Source organism: Camarhynchus parvulus, chromosome 20 (genome assembly GCF_901933205.1).
Source record: "Camarhynchus parvulus chromosome 20, STF_HiC, whole genome shotgun sequence".
Classification (NCBI taxonomy): Eukaryota; Metazoa; Chordata; class Aves; order Passeriformes; family Thraupidae; genus Camarhynchus; species Camarhynchus parvulus.
The window spans coordinates 3658837-3674180 of record NC_044590.1 but is presented as its reverse complement, the minus strand read 5'-3'; the positions used below and the strand labels follow the sequence as shown (position 1 = coordinate 3674180).

The following is a 15344-nucleotide window of genomic DNA, read 5'->3' as shown; positions in this document are numbered from 1 at the left end:
ATTCCCTGAAGGAGATAAGAAATCACTGTTTGAAATCTTGCTGAGATTTGCTTTAAAGTGACAGTAGTTGTACTTTGCAATATGCTTCTCTTCTTTTTTTTTTACCAGGATTGCACAAATATGAATTCTGAGTCCATTAAAGAATTTCTGTCAGCAGTACCAATTATGAACATCAAAGATGATGGAAAATGCACAACTTAAAATTGCACAAACCCTTACTACACCTGGAGGAGGTCGTGGGGATTTCACTGGAGGGCTTTTATACTGCTACAGCTATACAGGATACTCAGCTTTTATTATAATGGCAGAGGTAAATAAAATGGAAGTGGTTCTGATCCCAGCTGAACCTGTATAAAGCCTGAGCAACTCAACAGAAGTCAGTAAATTTGCTCCATGCTGGGAGCTCTTTAAATGAGATACAAATCTAGACCAGTATGTTTAGCTGGTATTCAGGAAGTATCTTTAATTCTGCTTTATCTTCTTTCTGCTTTATCTCTCTCTAAGCTCATTATATGAATGTATTCAAACTTTTTTATTATTAAAACTGGTCAGTTTAACCCAGATTAAGGATGTAACCAGCACACTTCAAAAAAGTAAACACAAAGGAACAGATTTTTTCAGTGGAGATCAGCTTTTCCTTAGCCAGGGAAAAAACCCAAAGAAACAGATTTTCAGAGATCTTGGTTACTGACTCTTGAAAATCTGTCTCCACATAGTTCAGGATTTTGGGTTACTGCATTTTTCTGCCTCTCTGGTAAATGACAGGTGAAGTTTGGCCAAGTTCACCCACCCATGTTGCAAAGAGGATTTCCTTTCCTCCTCAAGCTGTGCACATGCAAAATAGAGCTCATTTTACTGTGTGTGATCTGTGCATTGGAACTGTACAGAAAACACTGCTAAATACAGGCTGCCTGTGGAACCCCTTTGTGTGAAAACTGAAATGAAATCCCAAATAGCTTCAATGGCAGGAGCATAAGGTTTTTCCCTAGAAATCACTAAGAAAGTTTTTGAGATACAAAATTATAGGTAATGCAAGGCTGATGACTTTTTTCCTAGTGAATTACAATAACATGATTAAATACAAATCTAACAGTGTGGGCAGCACTGCTTGTGTGACAGATTTCTGTGGCTTTATGCTTTATGCTTGTTTAATGAGAACCTATAGTTCACATCACTCTGGGTTTTGTCTCTCAACATTAAAGAGACTAAATAGCAGATGGATTTCCCCTTTTGAGATCCATAGTGGAGACAATTTCAGAGCTGTCTCTCACCTTCCCCTAATTCAGCAGTTTTAAAGGAAGGGATTATGTTCATGACTTGTTTAATCCCTTGGAAACACTTAGGGAAAGAATTGCAAGTTTTGCCTGAATTTGAGAGATGCTGAGAACACTCCCCTGTGGCATCACCTGTCCCAGGCCTGGGACTGTCCCTCTAATAATTCTGGTATCTCTGGTATCTGGTCTTTGACTTGGAAGATCTCCAGTGACATGAGCAAACAGACCTGGACAGAATCACATCTCTGCAAGGATGCTTCCCCCAGCCACCCACTGACAGTGCTATTCAGTGTTTGCCCTGAAAATCCATGTCTTGAAAAATGTCACTCCAATTCTCATGGCACTGTGACACTCAGATTGTATTCCCCTCTCAGACACCAGTAACAGTGGAATCAGAATGAAGATTTTTTGACAGCTTGAACCTAAACGATTCTTTTTGTCGTCAAATTGCAAGTCTTTGTGAAAAATTAAAAGTTTTAGGTACAGAAAATGATCCCAGTGAATTAATTTCTCTATTTCAAAATAATATGTTCTGGAAATGCAATCACTAATTTCAACAGACATCTATAAAATACTTTAGGAAAAAGAAGTACTCACGTTTCAGTATATTCCTTCTTTCTAGCTCCTCAACAGCGGGTCTTTGGCTGAGTCGCCTGCGGAAAAACACCAAAATCACATTTTGTACCATGCCTGTTCTTTGGAAAGTCTGTAGAATTCTCACTTCTGGTTGGTGTGTATAAAATCTCTCTCCAGGACTCGTGAAGGAAAAAGAAAAAAAAAAGAATCCTGGCAGAGAATTCTTTCTTATATTGTTTTTCCCAAATGCCAGGAATGCAGGTAAAAGTTCTCCTCTAGTTTGCTCTGTTGTCAGTGAAATGCTTCCTCGGAACCTGCATCCTCTTCATGACACTTTCCAGACAGTCAGCTGGAACCAGCACTCCAGAGGTAAAATTCACTCTCAAGGTGGTTATCAAAGGAGTTTCACAGAGATATTCTGCCTCTATCACTGCCTTCACCTTTTAATCACACACAGCAGCACATTTCCTTCTCTCTACTCACACCAGTGGTGCATCCTGACAGGGGCAGACTGGGCAGAAATAAAGCTTTCCTGTGATTTTCACCCAGCAGCCCGATGCCCCAGCTCTGCTCCTGCTTGCTGAGTGCAATTCGTGTGCTGCTCACAGCCTGGCTGTCTGCACGGAGTGTCTTGGTTCCACCTCCCCTTTTCAGTAGTGCTGCCTCAGGATTGACTCTCCCAATCAGATGATCGGTGCCACAGCGATTTTATTGCGCATACTAAATGAGCCTCCCCCACGAGGAGGCACTGGGATATCTGCAGAGGATCTCAGGTAATTGGAGCCCTCCCCTAGGCAGGCACACACACAGACACACACAGACACACACAGACACACAGACACACACACACACACACAGAGGCTGCATTTGAGGGTTTTCATGTCAGAATGCAGCCAGCACATCGGAAAGAGCTCCCGATGCTTCCTGGCCTCCGTTCTGGCAGCGCTGAGGATTCTCATCCTCTGCTCCCAGCAGATGTTGCCAAGCCAGAGATGAAGTTACAGACACAAAGAAATACTCAGAGTAGGGACCACGCTGCAAACTGCTGCAGTTGTTCCTCTGATGGGTATATAAATGAATAATTACAAAGTCATGCTGTAGCAGGATCTATGTTTTATCAAATATGGAAAAATGATGTCATTGTTAACACACTGCAGAAAAAAACCACAGTAAAATCACTAAATTCTAATTTTTCCTTGTTTTGTAAGCCCCACCCAATATACCTTCCAGATCAACTCTGTGGTTATGTGTTATCAGACCAACAACTCCTCACCCTTTTTTAATTAAACTCTCTGGAAAAACTCACACCTTTGGCAACAGGAAGCACCACAAACTACTGCACCAAATTCATACCAACAGAAAACTTAGATGAGCTCTTGTCCAGAAACACCTACACCTAACTCTCACTTTCCCTTCCTAATGTTTTTATCACCTAAGGCTTTTCTCCTGACCTCTGGGTCAGGATACTCCAGCAGCAGAAATTGCAATAATCCCAACTGAAACAGGAATGATGCTGAAACTGAAGGCTTTAAACATGTATTTTAAATTCCTGCTACCCTTGGACTCCTCCCTGCATGTCTCAGAAATTACACAAGTCTGGCTAGGTTTTGTTTGAAACAGACAAAGTGCATTTTGTAATATAAATCAGGGAAGAATGCCTTACTTGGAGAGCTCCTCTGCAAATGAAAGGTCCACCTCTACCTGACCTGCTGCTCATATGCTTCTCTCAGCCACTCTTAATTACAGCCCTGCCATGTGAGATTGATAGATTCTCCCAAATCTGTACATTAGATTTCAGAGGCCCCTTTTAAACTGGGAGATTAAAAGCCTAACAGAATAATTAGAGCAGAATGAGAATGCAAATGTATATAAATATTCTGTAATTCTGTGTGAATGCTCTGTATTTATATATAATATATGATGGTTGATTATTTAAACCCTGTTTCCTTTTGGCTTTGATAAATACAAGTGTCCATTTTTCTGTGCACACCCTCAGCTTCACCCCCAGCAGAAGGAAAAGATGCAGACAGATGCAGGACTATGTGCACATGAGAGCACTGCAGGGTTTATCCTGGGTTTTTCAGAGACACAGACCACACTTCCAAACTTTGCGTCACAGTCACAAGACTAGACACGGACTTTGGTTAAAAATAAATTTCTAACAGGGTTTCAGGAAGGTGGGGATAGAGTGAAAACACCAAGTACAAGGAGAGTCACAATCAAAGGAGAAGTGGCAAAAACCTCTGACAATGTTGTTATCAAGGTCTGGGGACATTTCAGGTCTATTTGTTATTTCTGCTGTTCAGGAGAAGCCTCTCTGTGCCCAGAAACAACTTTCACTTCCTTCCTGAGCTGCTGTGGGGTGGGGAGCTGCTGAAGGGGAAGGGCTCCAGGTGCCCTGACAGTGATGGGTCACAGGGGCTGGAGCTGGCCCAGGGTCACTCAGGGCTCCAGACCCCCTTTCTGCAGGACTTCACTGCAGGCACACAGTTTGGGGTCATTGGGATGGGGCTGTGTGTGGCACACAGTTTGGGGTCATTGGGATGGGGCTGTGTGTGGCACACAGTTTGTGGGGATTGGGATGGGCACAGCGGTGAAAAACAGGTGAGCAGATTGACAGCAATGAGCCATGGAGTGCCCAGGGGCACTGACCGATCACAAAGGGAACAGAGGGCACAGAGGTGCAATGCATTAACATGAGGGTATAAAAGGGTGGGCTAAAGGACAAAAAAGGCAGACACTTGCAGCCTTTTGAAGTGGTGTTACTCTGTTTGGGTTGAAGCCTTCTGAAATTGTGTGGGGATGCTCTGGGTATTGTGGCCATCTCAACTGTGACACTTTACCACTTGTGAAGTGACTCCCCTGCCTTGTCCGCTCAGCCCTCAGAGCGAGACCCCGTGGCTGCTGCAGGGCAGAGCCCGAGCTGCTCTGTGGGAACACCTTCAGGGCCCACCTGCTGCCAGCCAGAACGAGACAAGGACAGATCTTCTGGGGGCTCCTGGCAGGGCACAGGTGACCCCTGTCAGAATCCACATCCCTCCTGAAGGAGCTTTAATGCAAGAAACCATTTTGGGTGAGTTTGTGCCTCTGCTCGGGTGAGCCGGCCTTGCGTGCTGCAGGCTCCGAGCAACAGGTGCTCTATTCTGGATATTTATTTCATGTTTTCCCTGAAGCTGATAGCTGTGAAATCCTGTCTCTGGCAGCAGCAGAAACACCCCCTGTGTGCAGAGCTCAGTGAGTTTCCTCAGAAGGGACTGTCCATCCCTGGGGCAGCCACGGCCTCGGGAACGCCGCCACACCTCAGGGACACCAGGCCTGGGGGGCACCATGGCCCCGGCTCCCCTCACACCACGGGGAGCACAGAACAGAGCATGGAGGGACTGAGCAGCCAGACAGGATGCTCACATCTCATATTTAAAGGAAACAAACTCCAGTTGAATAACAATTACCAGCAGACTGCAGAGCAGGGGAGGCTCACTCTGGTGTGAGGCTCTGGAGGATGAAACACGCACCTGCCATGAAGGAGCCTTTGTGAAGGCTAAAACCTGAGCCCTCAGTAATTACAGACGGTCCCCATGGCCTTTGCAGAGAGAGGATTTTGTATGGTGCAGGTGATTATGAATCAGTCCTGCCTCATTTCCTGTGGATCCAGTGAAGCCCCTGCCTGTGGGTGAGGAGGGCTCACCCGGGGCCAGCCTGGCTCCTGTGCTGCCCAGCAGCCATGGCTGGAGGTGCCATCTGAAGGCCTGAGGCGGACAGGAGGCTCCAGCACTGCTGCAACACAGCGTGGTCGTGGCTGGGTGAGTCTTGTGCTTTTCATTTCTGTTCTTTTTTCACTCAGGGACTCACAGCCCCACGTGGACTCACCTCGGCAAGGTGACTGTGAGCTCCATGGGGAGCACTTACATAGTCCACCACTTCTGTTGCGTGACAGTAATGATTTCCTTTCCTTTCAGATGATTTGGACATCTATTTCTTGCTTCTGGGAAAAACAGCCAATTAATGCTCTTCTGTTCTTGGGTGTTATGAAAACCTAGGTTTGCGTATTTCTGTGCTGCCTGGTGAGGCAGGAGTGCTCCCTCTGAGCACCTGTGGGGCCAGCTCTTTTGGGGAAGATCTTGAACCTTGCTTGAAAATGCTTGAGTTACTTGCAGGCTGCTCCTACCTCTGCCCAGCTTCCCCCACAGTGTCACTGGAATTGCCATGGTCTCATGTTAAGAGTGCTCAGTCCAGGATTTTGTTTCCCTGTTAGTTTAAACCAAGGGATGCCAAGAGCAGTGGTGAGTGGAGCTGAACTGGCAGCACTCAGAGGTGACTGCAGCTGCCTCTGGAAACTGAGCACAACTGGAGGCACCAGAGTCACTTTGCTGCAAGTGATGTCTGGGTACAGTTCAGAGATTGCTGCATGTGTGTCAGAGATGCTTCAGGTTTGGACAGACACCAACACTTCCTCATAAGACTAAACTAATCACTCTAAGTGTGTGGGGGTAAAAGGGAATGGACACACAGTATTTTATGTGCAGTTCTTTATCGTGTTCAGAAAAATTGCAAAGATTTTGTGTTACTGTTGTTCTGTGCAAAGTGAGCATAAACCTTCAAGCAGAAGGTATTCTTCAGTGGTTTGAAGCTTGGGGAGTGTTCAGGGTGTGTTTTCAGGCTACCTTTAGAATGTTTTCTCCAGTAAGTTGCGCTCAGAGAGATGATAACATGTATTTGTTATAATCTCTAAAAAGCCAAAGTCTTTGTTTGCTCCCATGTTCTCCCAGTGTTCCTCCTGTGGGTGAGAGGAGCAGATCATTGCAAGTTAGCTCAGTCACCTGTGGTTCTCCCCAGAACACCCTGCAGGTACAGCCAGCTGGGTCTCAAGGCACCTCAGTGCTCAGTTTGCACATGGCCTCGAGGTGTTTGTTTTCCCAGTGCAAGGTGCACATGGGAATCCTGTGACGTGCATGAGCTCCCTCTGCTCTCAGAGGGCCAGGGGAGCTGTGGTGCCTGGCTTGTTCCCTTGGTGAGCATGTGTGGTGTATAATTGCAGCAAAACAGCCTTCCCTCTGCCATCAGTGCCCTGCCAGGATCCTGCTGGACACGAGCACAAGTGCAGATGTGGATCTGGGGTGTGGGGAAAGCCACAAATGGCTCGTCCCCTCTGGAGCAGGGTCACGTTTGTGAACGCAGCGACTCGCACACGTGCCTCTGACTGCTGAGAGATCAATATTTGCTTCATGCTGCCAGATTGCTCCTTCTCATTGAAGGGAATGAATGTCTTGGGAGCACTGCTACACAAGGGCTGTAATATTGGACAGTTACAGGTGACTGAGTGCTCAGCAGGCTGAGGATCTGCATGTCACAGCACCCAGGGCTGCTGTCAGAGGGGCAATGCATCGATGTGTCCTGAGAGCAGGAGCTGCTGCCACGTCCTCTGCCCTCACAGGTACCCTCAGCGGGGTCTGCTTTGTCCCTTGTGGGAGCTGCATCCCAGCAAAGCCACAGCAGGCTGAGGGCTTGCAGGTGTGGGCACAGACTGGCTGATGAGAGGCCAGTTTGGGACAGGTACAGCCCACTGTGTGCATGTGGGGCTGTGCTGACTTCCCACACCTCAGACACTCCTTCCTTTCTAGTCCTCTCTCCTCCTCTTATTAGTCTGTATCTCACCTCCCTGGCAGACTCAAGCAAGCATTCAACCAGAATCCAGTGAAAAACAGCTCAGGTTTCTGTGCTTTCTTACCTGTCCCCAAAATGTGTTCCTGTTTCCCAAATAAGTTTTCTCATACAATCTGTTGCACAGTATCTATGTGTATGAGTGCCACAAAACTGACTTTCTTTTGGATTTGTAGCTGAAGCCAAAAGTTCCACTTTGGACTCCTGTTGCTGGTGTTAGTAAGATCCATGTGATTCTGATGGTCCTCTCCAAAGGGAGGAGTGAACTGGGTAGACTTGGACACGTGCATGTGCCTGTGGACCCTGCACTGACAAGGGAGCAATCAATCCAGCCATCAGTAAATGAGCTGTAGCCAGCAGCAACTGCATTGATTGTTCCTCATGTCAGGTGGTTTTGCAGATGAATTGAGAAGGGAGGTGGTGGGAAGGATCCCTCTCACAGCCCAGGCAAAGGGAGGAGAAATGGGAGTGCCCTGGTTTTGCTTCTCATAAAGCTGCTTGTGTCTGCTGCCCATCAGGAGGCAGAGGATCTGCCTCTTAAATAGGCAGCTCTGTTGCCAGAACATCATGTTCAATTCAACAAGAAGTTTATTTTCATCCTTCCTATAAGTAGCTGTGAAGAGGATGTGTGCCAGGGCTTTGAGTCACCCACGCACTGCTCTGTGCCTGCTTGCAATGTACAATTATGGGTAGTAGTAAATCTGTGGTGGGAGGGACTTCTCTGTTACTGTCTGTACAAAATTAGAAGGCAGACACCGAGACACAAACTTGTTTTTACCCCAAGGTAATTCTGGATCATGTAAAAAGTGGGAATTGATGTGCCAGCATTTCCCATAACAGGAACATCATAGAATCAGGATAGTTTGAGGTGGAAAGAACCTTTAAAGGCATCTTGTCCAACACCCCTGCGATGAGCAGGGACATCTTTGAGTAGATCAGGTTGTTCAGAGCCTCGTCCAACCTGACACTGAATGTTTCTAGGAATGGGACATCCCCCACCTCTCTGAGTAACCTGTTCTAGTGTTTTACCACCCTCACTGTAAAAATATTCTTGCTCGTATCTGATCTAACCCAGCCCAACCTTCCTTCAGTTTAAAACCATTCCTCCCTGACCTATCACTATCTGCCCAGGTAAAAGGTTACTCTCCCTCTTTTTTTAGAACTCCCCTTTAATCCCTGGAAGGCCCCAGCATTGTCTTAGAAACTTCTTGTCCCTAGGCTGAACAACCCCAAAGCAGAGGTTCTCCAGCCCTTGGAGTCATCCTAAGAGGAGTTACTGAGCTTCTCTGGCAGTAGGGAGCTCAGGGCAGTGTGAAAAGGGTGAGCTGGTCTGGTCAATGCTGTGAGTTGCATTCTTTAAAGTCCCCTGATATTTGTGTCTCTGTGCCATCATGTACTATTTTTTGCATCCAAATAAGAAAACTGCAGATAAACACAGAGGCTTTAAATGTTGCCTTAATTACATGTGTTATTTATTTGTTTGGCCTTTAGTTCTGTCTGGATTTTCAAAGCTGCAAATCAGCACGAGTTCAGTTAATTATGTTGTCACTCATCTACCAGGCAATTACAGCTGTCCATCATTATCATTTCTGTGATAGGAGCCCTGCAAAGGGCTCAGATTTCAGCTGAAATAGAAACCACACACTTGTATCACAACCCACTGTCCCTGAAGGACCTGGCCTGTGACAGGTCTGTTATTGCACAGGGCTGTGAGCACTGTGTGGGCTGAAACAACAACACAGCCAGGATCTAACTGTGCCAGAGCATTCAGTGGAGAAGGCTTGAGGGTAATCACTGTTCTCACCACCTGTAAAGCCCTGCTGCATTTGACCCTTGGGTGTCTAATTTCCCAAGGTGTGAGGAGGAAGGGCCAGGCACAGCTGGGAGCAGATCAGGGCCCAGTTCAAAGCCCTGCTGCAAAGCTCAGTGCAGCTGCTGAGCATCCTTCCTCCACCTTCAGCAGGCTTTTGCTTTCATGCCTCTCTCCACACTCAGATAAAGATTCTTGGAGGATGCTGTTGCACATTGTGGGACCAACATAAAATAACAGCTTTAAATTTCATATGAGTTATTAGTTAATATGCAAGAACTAGCATGTTGGCATGGGGTTTAAATGTAATAACTGCTTATTTCAGAGCAGCAGCTTCCTCATCTCCCTTCCACCTGCTTCCCCACTGTGTGGTTTAACAGAGCTGCTGGATAGTGGATCTGTCCTGTTTGTGACGGAATTAAAATATTTAGTTATTTGGGTGACAAAAGTGCAATGGGTTGTTCAGCCAAAGACATGTTCCCTGTCTGTAGTTTGATGGGTGTCTTGTTCAGAAGCAATGTCAGTGTGAGCAGCACTGTTCTCATCAACAGCTTGTTCTCACTTCTGCTCTGCCTTGCAGCTGGGCAAAGAGCTGGTTTGGGGAATACTTTCAAGCTAAAAATAGCTCAGCAAGGCAAAGTGCTGAAAGAACACACTCTTCAAATAACAGAGCAAGTGGTGCAGCTCCCAGTGCCCCTCCTCTGCTGAAGGCTGAGGAGAGCTCAGGCTGGGTATGAAATGGGTACTGGAGGGTCTTCCAGCAGAAACCAAGCGCTGAGTATGACCTGGTCACATTGTGCAGGTCACTGAAAATTGTTAATAACATTTCACTGTAAAGCAAGAGATTTCCTTTCTTTTTTTTCCTCCTTTCTTTTCTCTCTTGAAATAGGAATGGAGCTCTGTGTTCTCACAGTACAAAAAAGCAAAAAGCAATGCTACATATCTACTGCTGAAATGATACTAAAATCTACTCTGATAGCAACTGCATGAGCAGCAGGAGGGAGTCTGAAATAAGCAGCAGACAGAGGCAAATCTCAGTCCAGTGGTGGGACTGCCACTGACCTGAGACTTTCCTGCCCCAGTGACAGTTGCATACTCCTGGGTGCTTACTGGGTTATGATAAAAAAAATAAGAAAAGCTGGGGAAAAGGTAAGAAAATAAAAAAGCTAGGTTTTTACTTCACTGTCTGAACAATCCCTAATACCATGTTCATGCCTGTTCTCCTCCAGGGAGGCTGGGGCTGGCTTGTCAGCCACCTTTGTGCCCTGTACAAAATGAAATGTCTGTAGGCTCGTGACTCAATTTTCTGGGAAGCCAGGAGTGCAATTCCAGCCATGGCAGTCAGCGAGGACAGGGACAGGATGACAGGGAGACATGTCAGTTCTGTCTGTAGCTCTAGCTCTGTTTCACAGGGCAACAAACAGAGATATTGTCCGTGGATGGAAGTGTCCCAGTGTGTCCTGGCCTCAGCTGGGATGCTCAGGGCTGCACTAAGATCCTGCAGTGCTGTGCACTTAATCCATAAACAGCTGCCCCTACAACAGATGCCACTGCAATGTGCAGCTGTGGGATTTGGGTCACTGGAAGAAACCACAGCTGGATTTGCAGAGAGCAGACAAAGTATTGGTGTGTGTGGGCTGTCAGCTGCATGCCAATTCTCCTCCTCCCCCTCACTGGATGCAGAAGGATTTGAGAGTGGCCCTTCTTGCCATGGATGCGAGCTGCTGGGAATTTCACCATGAAGTGTGAGGTCTGGAGATCATCCTTCCCTGTCACCTGGAGGCACATACCAAGGACCCTTTGGCAATCTGCAAAGTCTGGGAGGTGACAAATAAACCTCTGCAAGGTGGCTTTGCAGTGAGGATTTACCCCAGAGGTGGGGTATGGAGCTGTGAACCTCCTAACCCAGCAGCTCCAGGCAGGAGGGGACATGCTGTGACACTTTTTGCAAACCCTTTGTAGTGTCAGGCTTGCTGCCAAGGAGCAGCTTTCTGAATTACTGAAGTAAATCAAGGCAAATGCAGCACTTTCCGAGTACTCTGTGTAATCCCTGAAGGAAAAACCTAAATGACAGCAATTTGTGGAGCTGCAGCTGCTGCTGGGACAGGCAGGCCCTGCTGGGAGTGTGTGTGGCTGCACAGCTGCTCCCAGGCTGCAGGAACCTCGCTGGGAACGCTCCCCTGGCAAGGCAGCACCTTCCAGTTCTCACCTGTCACTTTCCCAAACAGCACCTCCAAGGATGGGCTATCCCTGCCTGCAGACAGCATTTCACCATCTGCTGGATGAGTTTCTGTTCCTCTGGTGCACACTCTTGCTGGCCCAGCATTTTCCAGGACAGTCAGACCAGCAGCTTGGCCTCACACTGTCACCAGCCTTGGCTGGCCAGAGCCACACCAGCCTTTGCCCACAGCAGGCTCTGAACCCTGCTCTTTACTGCACTCTTATTTGCTTTTAATATTTTGCTTCTTTCAAAATTCCTCTTGAGGTTATCTGTTGGTTTTTTAATACAAAGATTGTTCCTGCTCTCAGTGCAGAGTGAAATGAGAAATTCCATTGACAGCTCAAAGATGTGGCCCAAAAAGTCTGTGGGAGTGTGAGTCCCCTGGTCTCAATAATCATCAATTCTGTAGTTCTTTCACCAGCAGCTCTCACAGTGCTCTGCAAAGCTGGTCTATGTGGTTATATCTGCTGGACAGATTAGGAGAATGTGGCAAACTGTCTTGTCTGAAAAAACAGATTTGCAGCCCCTCTGGGAATTTATTCACTTCCCTCTGCAAATGGTATTTCAGTAATTCTGTTTCCCTTTGTTTTTTAAATTGGACAGGGTGAGGAGTATGACTTGTCACTTGATGCCACTGTGACACTGAGCACTGCAGACAGGCTAACTTACAGGAAAACACAGGCAGGATTTGAGTTTTAAAATGTCATCCTCATATTCTGCCTCCTCTTCCCCAGAGCCTTCTGGGTTCCTCCTTAACTTTGTTTAGGATCCTGTGTTTAGCTATGGTCACGAAAATCCAAATAGAATTTGCTGGGAAATTTCATATAGAACAGAATATTCTGATCTTCTGAAAACTGAATAAAATGTAAGAATTCAATTATGTAACATCATGTTTGGAAGTTACAGCCGTGATTTGTTGTGGTACAACACGAACTGTCACTGCCAAAGCTCAAGGCTGCCACACAAAACCTTGGGGAGTGCTCTCAGGAAAGGATCCCCTGGTGCCACCTCCGTGATTGTCCTCAGAGCTGTTCCCTGCTGAGGAGGGGCTGCAGGTGGGGAAGGGCAGGCAGAGCTGTGGGAGCTGGCAGTGGCTCCCAGAGCACAGACAGGTCCTGGCTCTGTGCACACGCCTCCCTCAGAGCCATTTCCCTGCCTTTTGCAGCTGCTCCTGTCCCTGCAGCTGGTGCACAGCAAGTCCCAGCATTGCAGTGCTGGGCCTCCCCCCACCAAAACTCCCTGCTGGCCCTGAGCCTCCTGCTCCCATCACCCCTGGGCCTGAGCTTGGCATTTCCACACACACCATTCATTCCCTGTTACCTTTTCCTCCATGGTGTAAACAGGCTGATAAAGGGATTTCTGTAAGTTAAACTGCACTACACCCCTAAATAAAACTTCCCTTACCACATCAGTCCTGGTTTGTTTAACCTTCTCTTGAGAAGGAGGATTTTTCCCCAGCTGGGTGGTATTTGGAAGTGCTGCAGCCACTCCCAGTGATGATTGTAACAAGGCTGCAGTGTAGCCTGGCCAGAATATGGTTTTTGCAGACACCCTCAAATTAGGCTGATCTCTGTGCAACAGGCCAGCTGTTTTCTGCAGAGACTGCTGAGAGGGCCTGGCTTTAATTTTTTTTTTAACATAATTTCTGAGAAACTAATGAAGTATTAATTCATTCAGAATTTAATTTGCTTAATGAATATGATCATCTCAAGCAAATGACACTGGTAGTTCATCTGTGAGCCGTGTAGTCTTGGTTTTGAGAGGTTTTTTCCTGCAGTGAGGCACTCAGGTTTTGTTCTGCTCTTTGTTTCTTGCCTGTATCCTGCATAGCTTTATGAAAGCAAAGTGACTGACACATCCTTGCAGAACAATGGACTAACTAGATTGCAGTACCTGCTTCTAATGTGATTTAAGATTCAGATTTTTCCAACTTGCTGGTTTTATTTCCCAGCTGCCTTGATGTCCTCTGCATAAGTGGACTTTCAACAGGAGGAGGTCCTCAACCTCCAAAGGTGTGGTCAATTTCTTCTTAATTTCACTAGATAAAACCATGAGCATGGATTGATAAACCTGTGAGTGCTTGGTTCTGTTTGTTTGTTTTCTGGTGTGTTGTATGTGAGAGCTAAAGGAAAAGATAGAAAATAAGAGTGTTTTCCAGAAGGAAAAAAAAAAAAAACCACTCTCCAGAGTCTGGGGAGGTCAAGGAAGTGTGCTGGCTACTTGGATGAGTTAATTATCCTGAAAAACAGATACTGAAGGAAGCTTGCAGTACTCTAGCTGACTGAAGTAGCTCCCAAGACCTGGTTATACAGCTGCAGCTTTCCAGCTGCGCACAGGCAATGGAATCAGACTTAGCCAGAGCCATGTTTTAATAATTGATACAATTGCACATCATCTATTGAGGAAAATCACTGACCTTCTGTTCTGACCTATTTTCTCTGCTTCCCCCACTTCCTGTTTTCTAAATATTTATATCTTTCATTTTTCTCCCCCCTCACCTTCTCTGAAGTTATTTCAAAAACACAGGAACTGTGCTAGACTGACCCAGTTTTCCATATGAAAGCAGCAAGCCCAAGCCTGTGATTCCTGGGGGAATTGAGATCCTGAATGAACCAGGCTACAGAAGTTGTGCTCAGAGCTGCAGGAGGAGGGAACTGTAGTAACTCACAGAATCTGGTGAACCAGAAACTGCAGGGTATGAATTACAGTTTCCTTGGATCACATGTGCTGAGATACAGTTTTCTTGGAAGAGAGCCCAAAAATATGATGAAGTTCTTCATGGGAAAGCACAGGTGATTCATCTGAGAACCCTCCCCATAAAGCAGGGATAACTCAGTGCTGTGCCCCAGGGACAGTGTGTGCAGCTGTGGCTCTGTACATTAAGGAGCTTTTTCTTCTCCAAACCAAGCCACATTTCAGATTTTGTGGGAGAAGTGACCATTCAGGTATTCTGCAGGCAATCCACTGCAAACAGTCATGGTGACACTCATTGATATCCAGTCTGCCTATCAGTTTGGTTAGGTTTAAAAGGCAAGTGGGAGGAGAGCCAACACAACATCCAAACTTTACCCCTCTCTTTAAAATTTTTAAAAATTTTTAAAATCTCTTTACCCCTCTTTTTAAAATTTAAAAATTTGGTTTTATAAATGTAAAAGGCAAGTGGGAGGAGAACCAACACAACATCCAAACTTTACCACTCTCTTTTGTTCTCAAATGCTTTGAAGTGGCACATCTGAAATGGATGTGTTAAAAAAAAAGCAGCCAAACCCCTTTCTGTCTGAGACTGTGCTTATACAGTTCACAGCCTTTCAGACACACATTGTCCATCCCATCTGGCTTCTGTTCCAACTAAGTGAAGTAAGTGCTTGGCTTTAAGTGCAGAAGACATTTTTTCCTAAATTTCATTAATAGATCTAACCCAAAAAACCATAATCCTAAATCCTCTCAGTGACACAGTGACCATGCCTATACAAAGTGAGGGCTGGCACTGTGAATGCCTGTATCCCTTCCTGCCCAACCCTTGGGTTATCAGGAGCTCACAAGTGTTACAGCACCTTGTTCTGGTCAGCTTTTCATCCCACAACAGCACAAATCACTGTGACAACCAGAGCAGCTTACTTTGGTCTCTATCGATTAAGCTCTGCAAATTAAATTAAAGTAATTTCTTTCTGTAATTACTTTTACTGCAGACCCACACAAGCTCAAGGACCTGAATCATAATCCAGTGTAAGGTGAAGCATTACAGAGCATTACTGGCATTTTATGCATTTCCTTTTTGCTTTATGACTGCTTGTCTCATGACAGG

At 46.2% G+C, this 15344-nt stretch overlaps 1 protein-coding gene across 2 annotated transcripts in view; it reads right to left on the bottom strand.

Annotated features, from left to right (window-relative positions):
* The window catches only part of PHACTR3 (phosphatase and actin regulator 3), a 99577-nt gene that overhangs the window by 6509 nt on the left and 77724 nt on the right, over positions 1-15344 (bottom strand). For both annotated transcript variants that reach the window (XM_030963354.1, XM_030963355.1), the window contains exon 9: positions 1872-1927. In XM_030963354.1, the coding sequence (XP_030819214.1) occupies positions 1872-1927 (56 nt within the window). The remainder of the gene's footprint in view (positions 1-1871; positions 1928-15344) is intronic.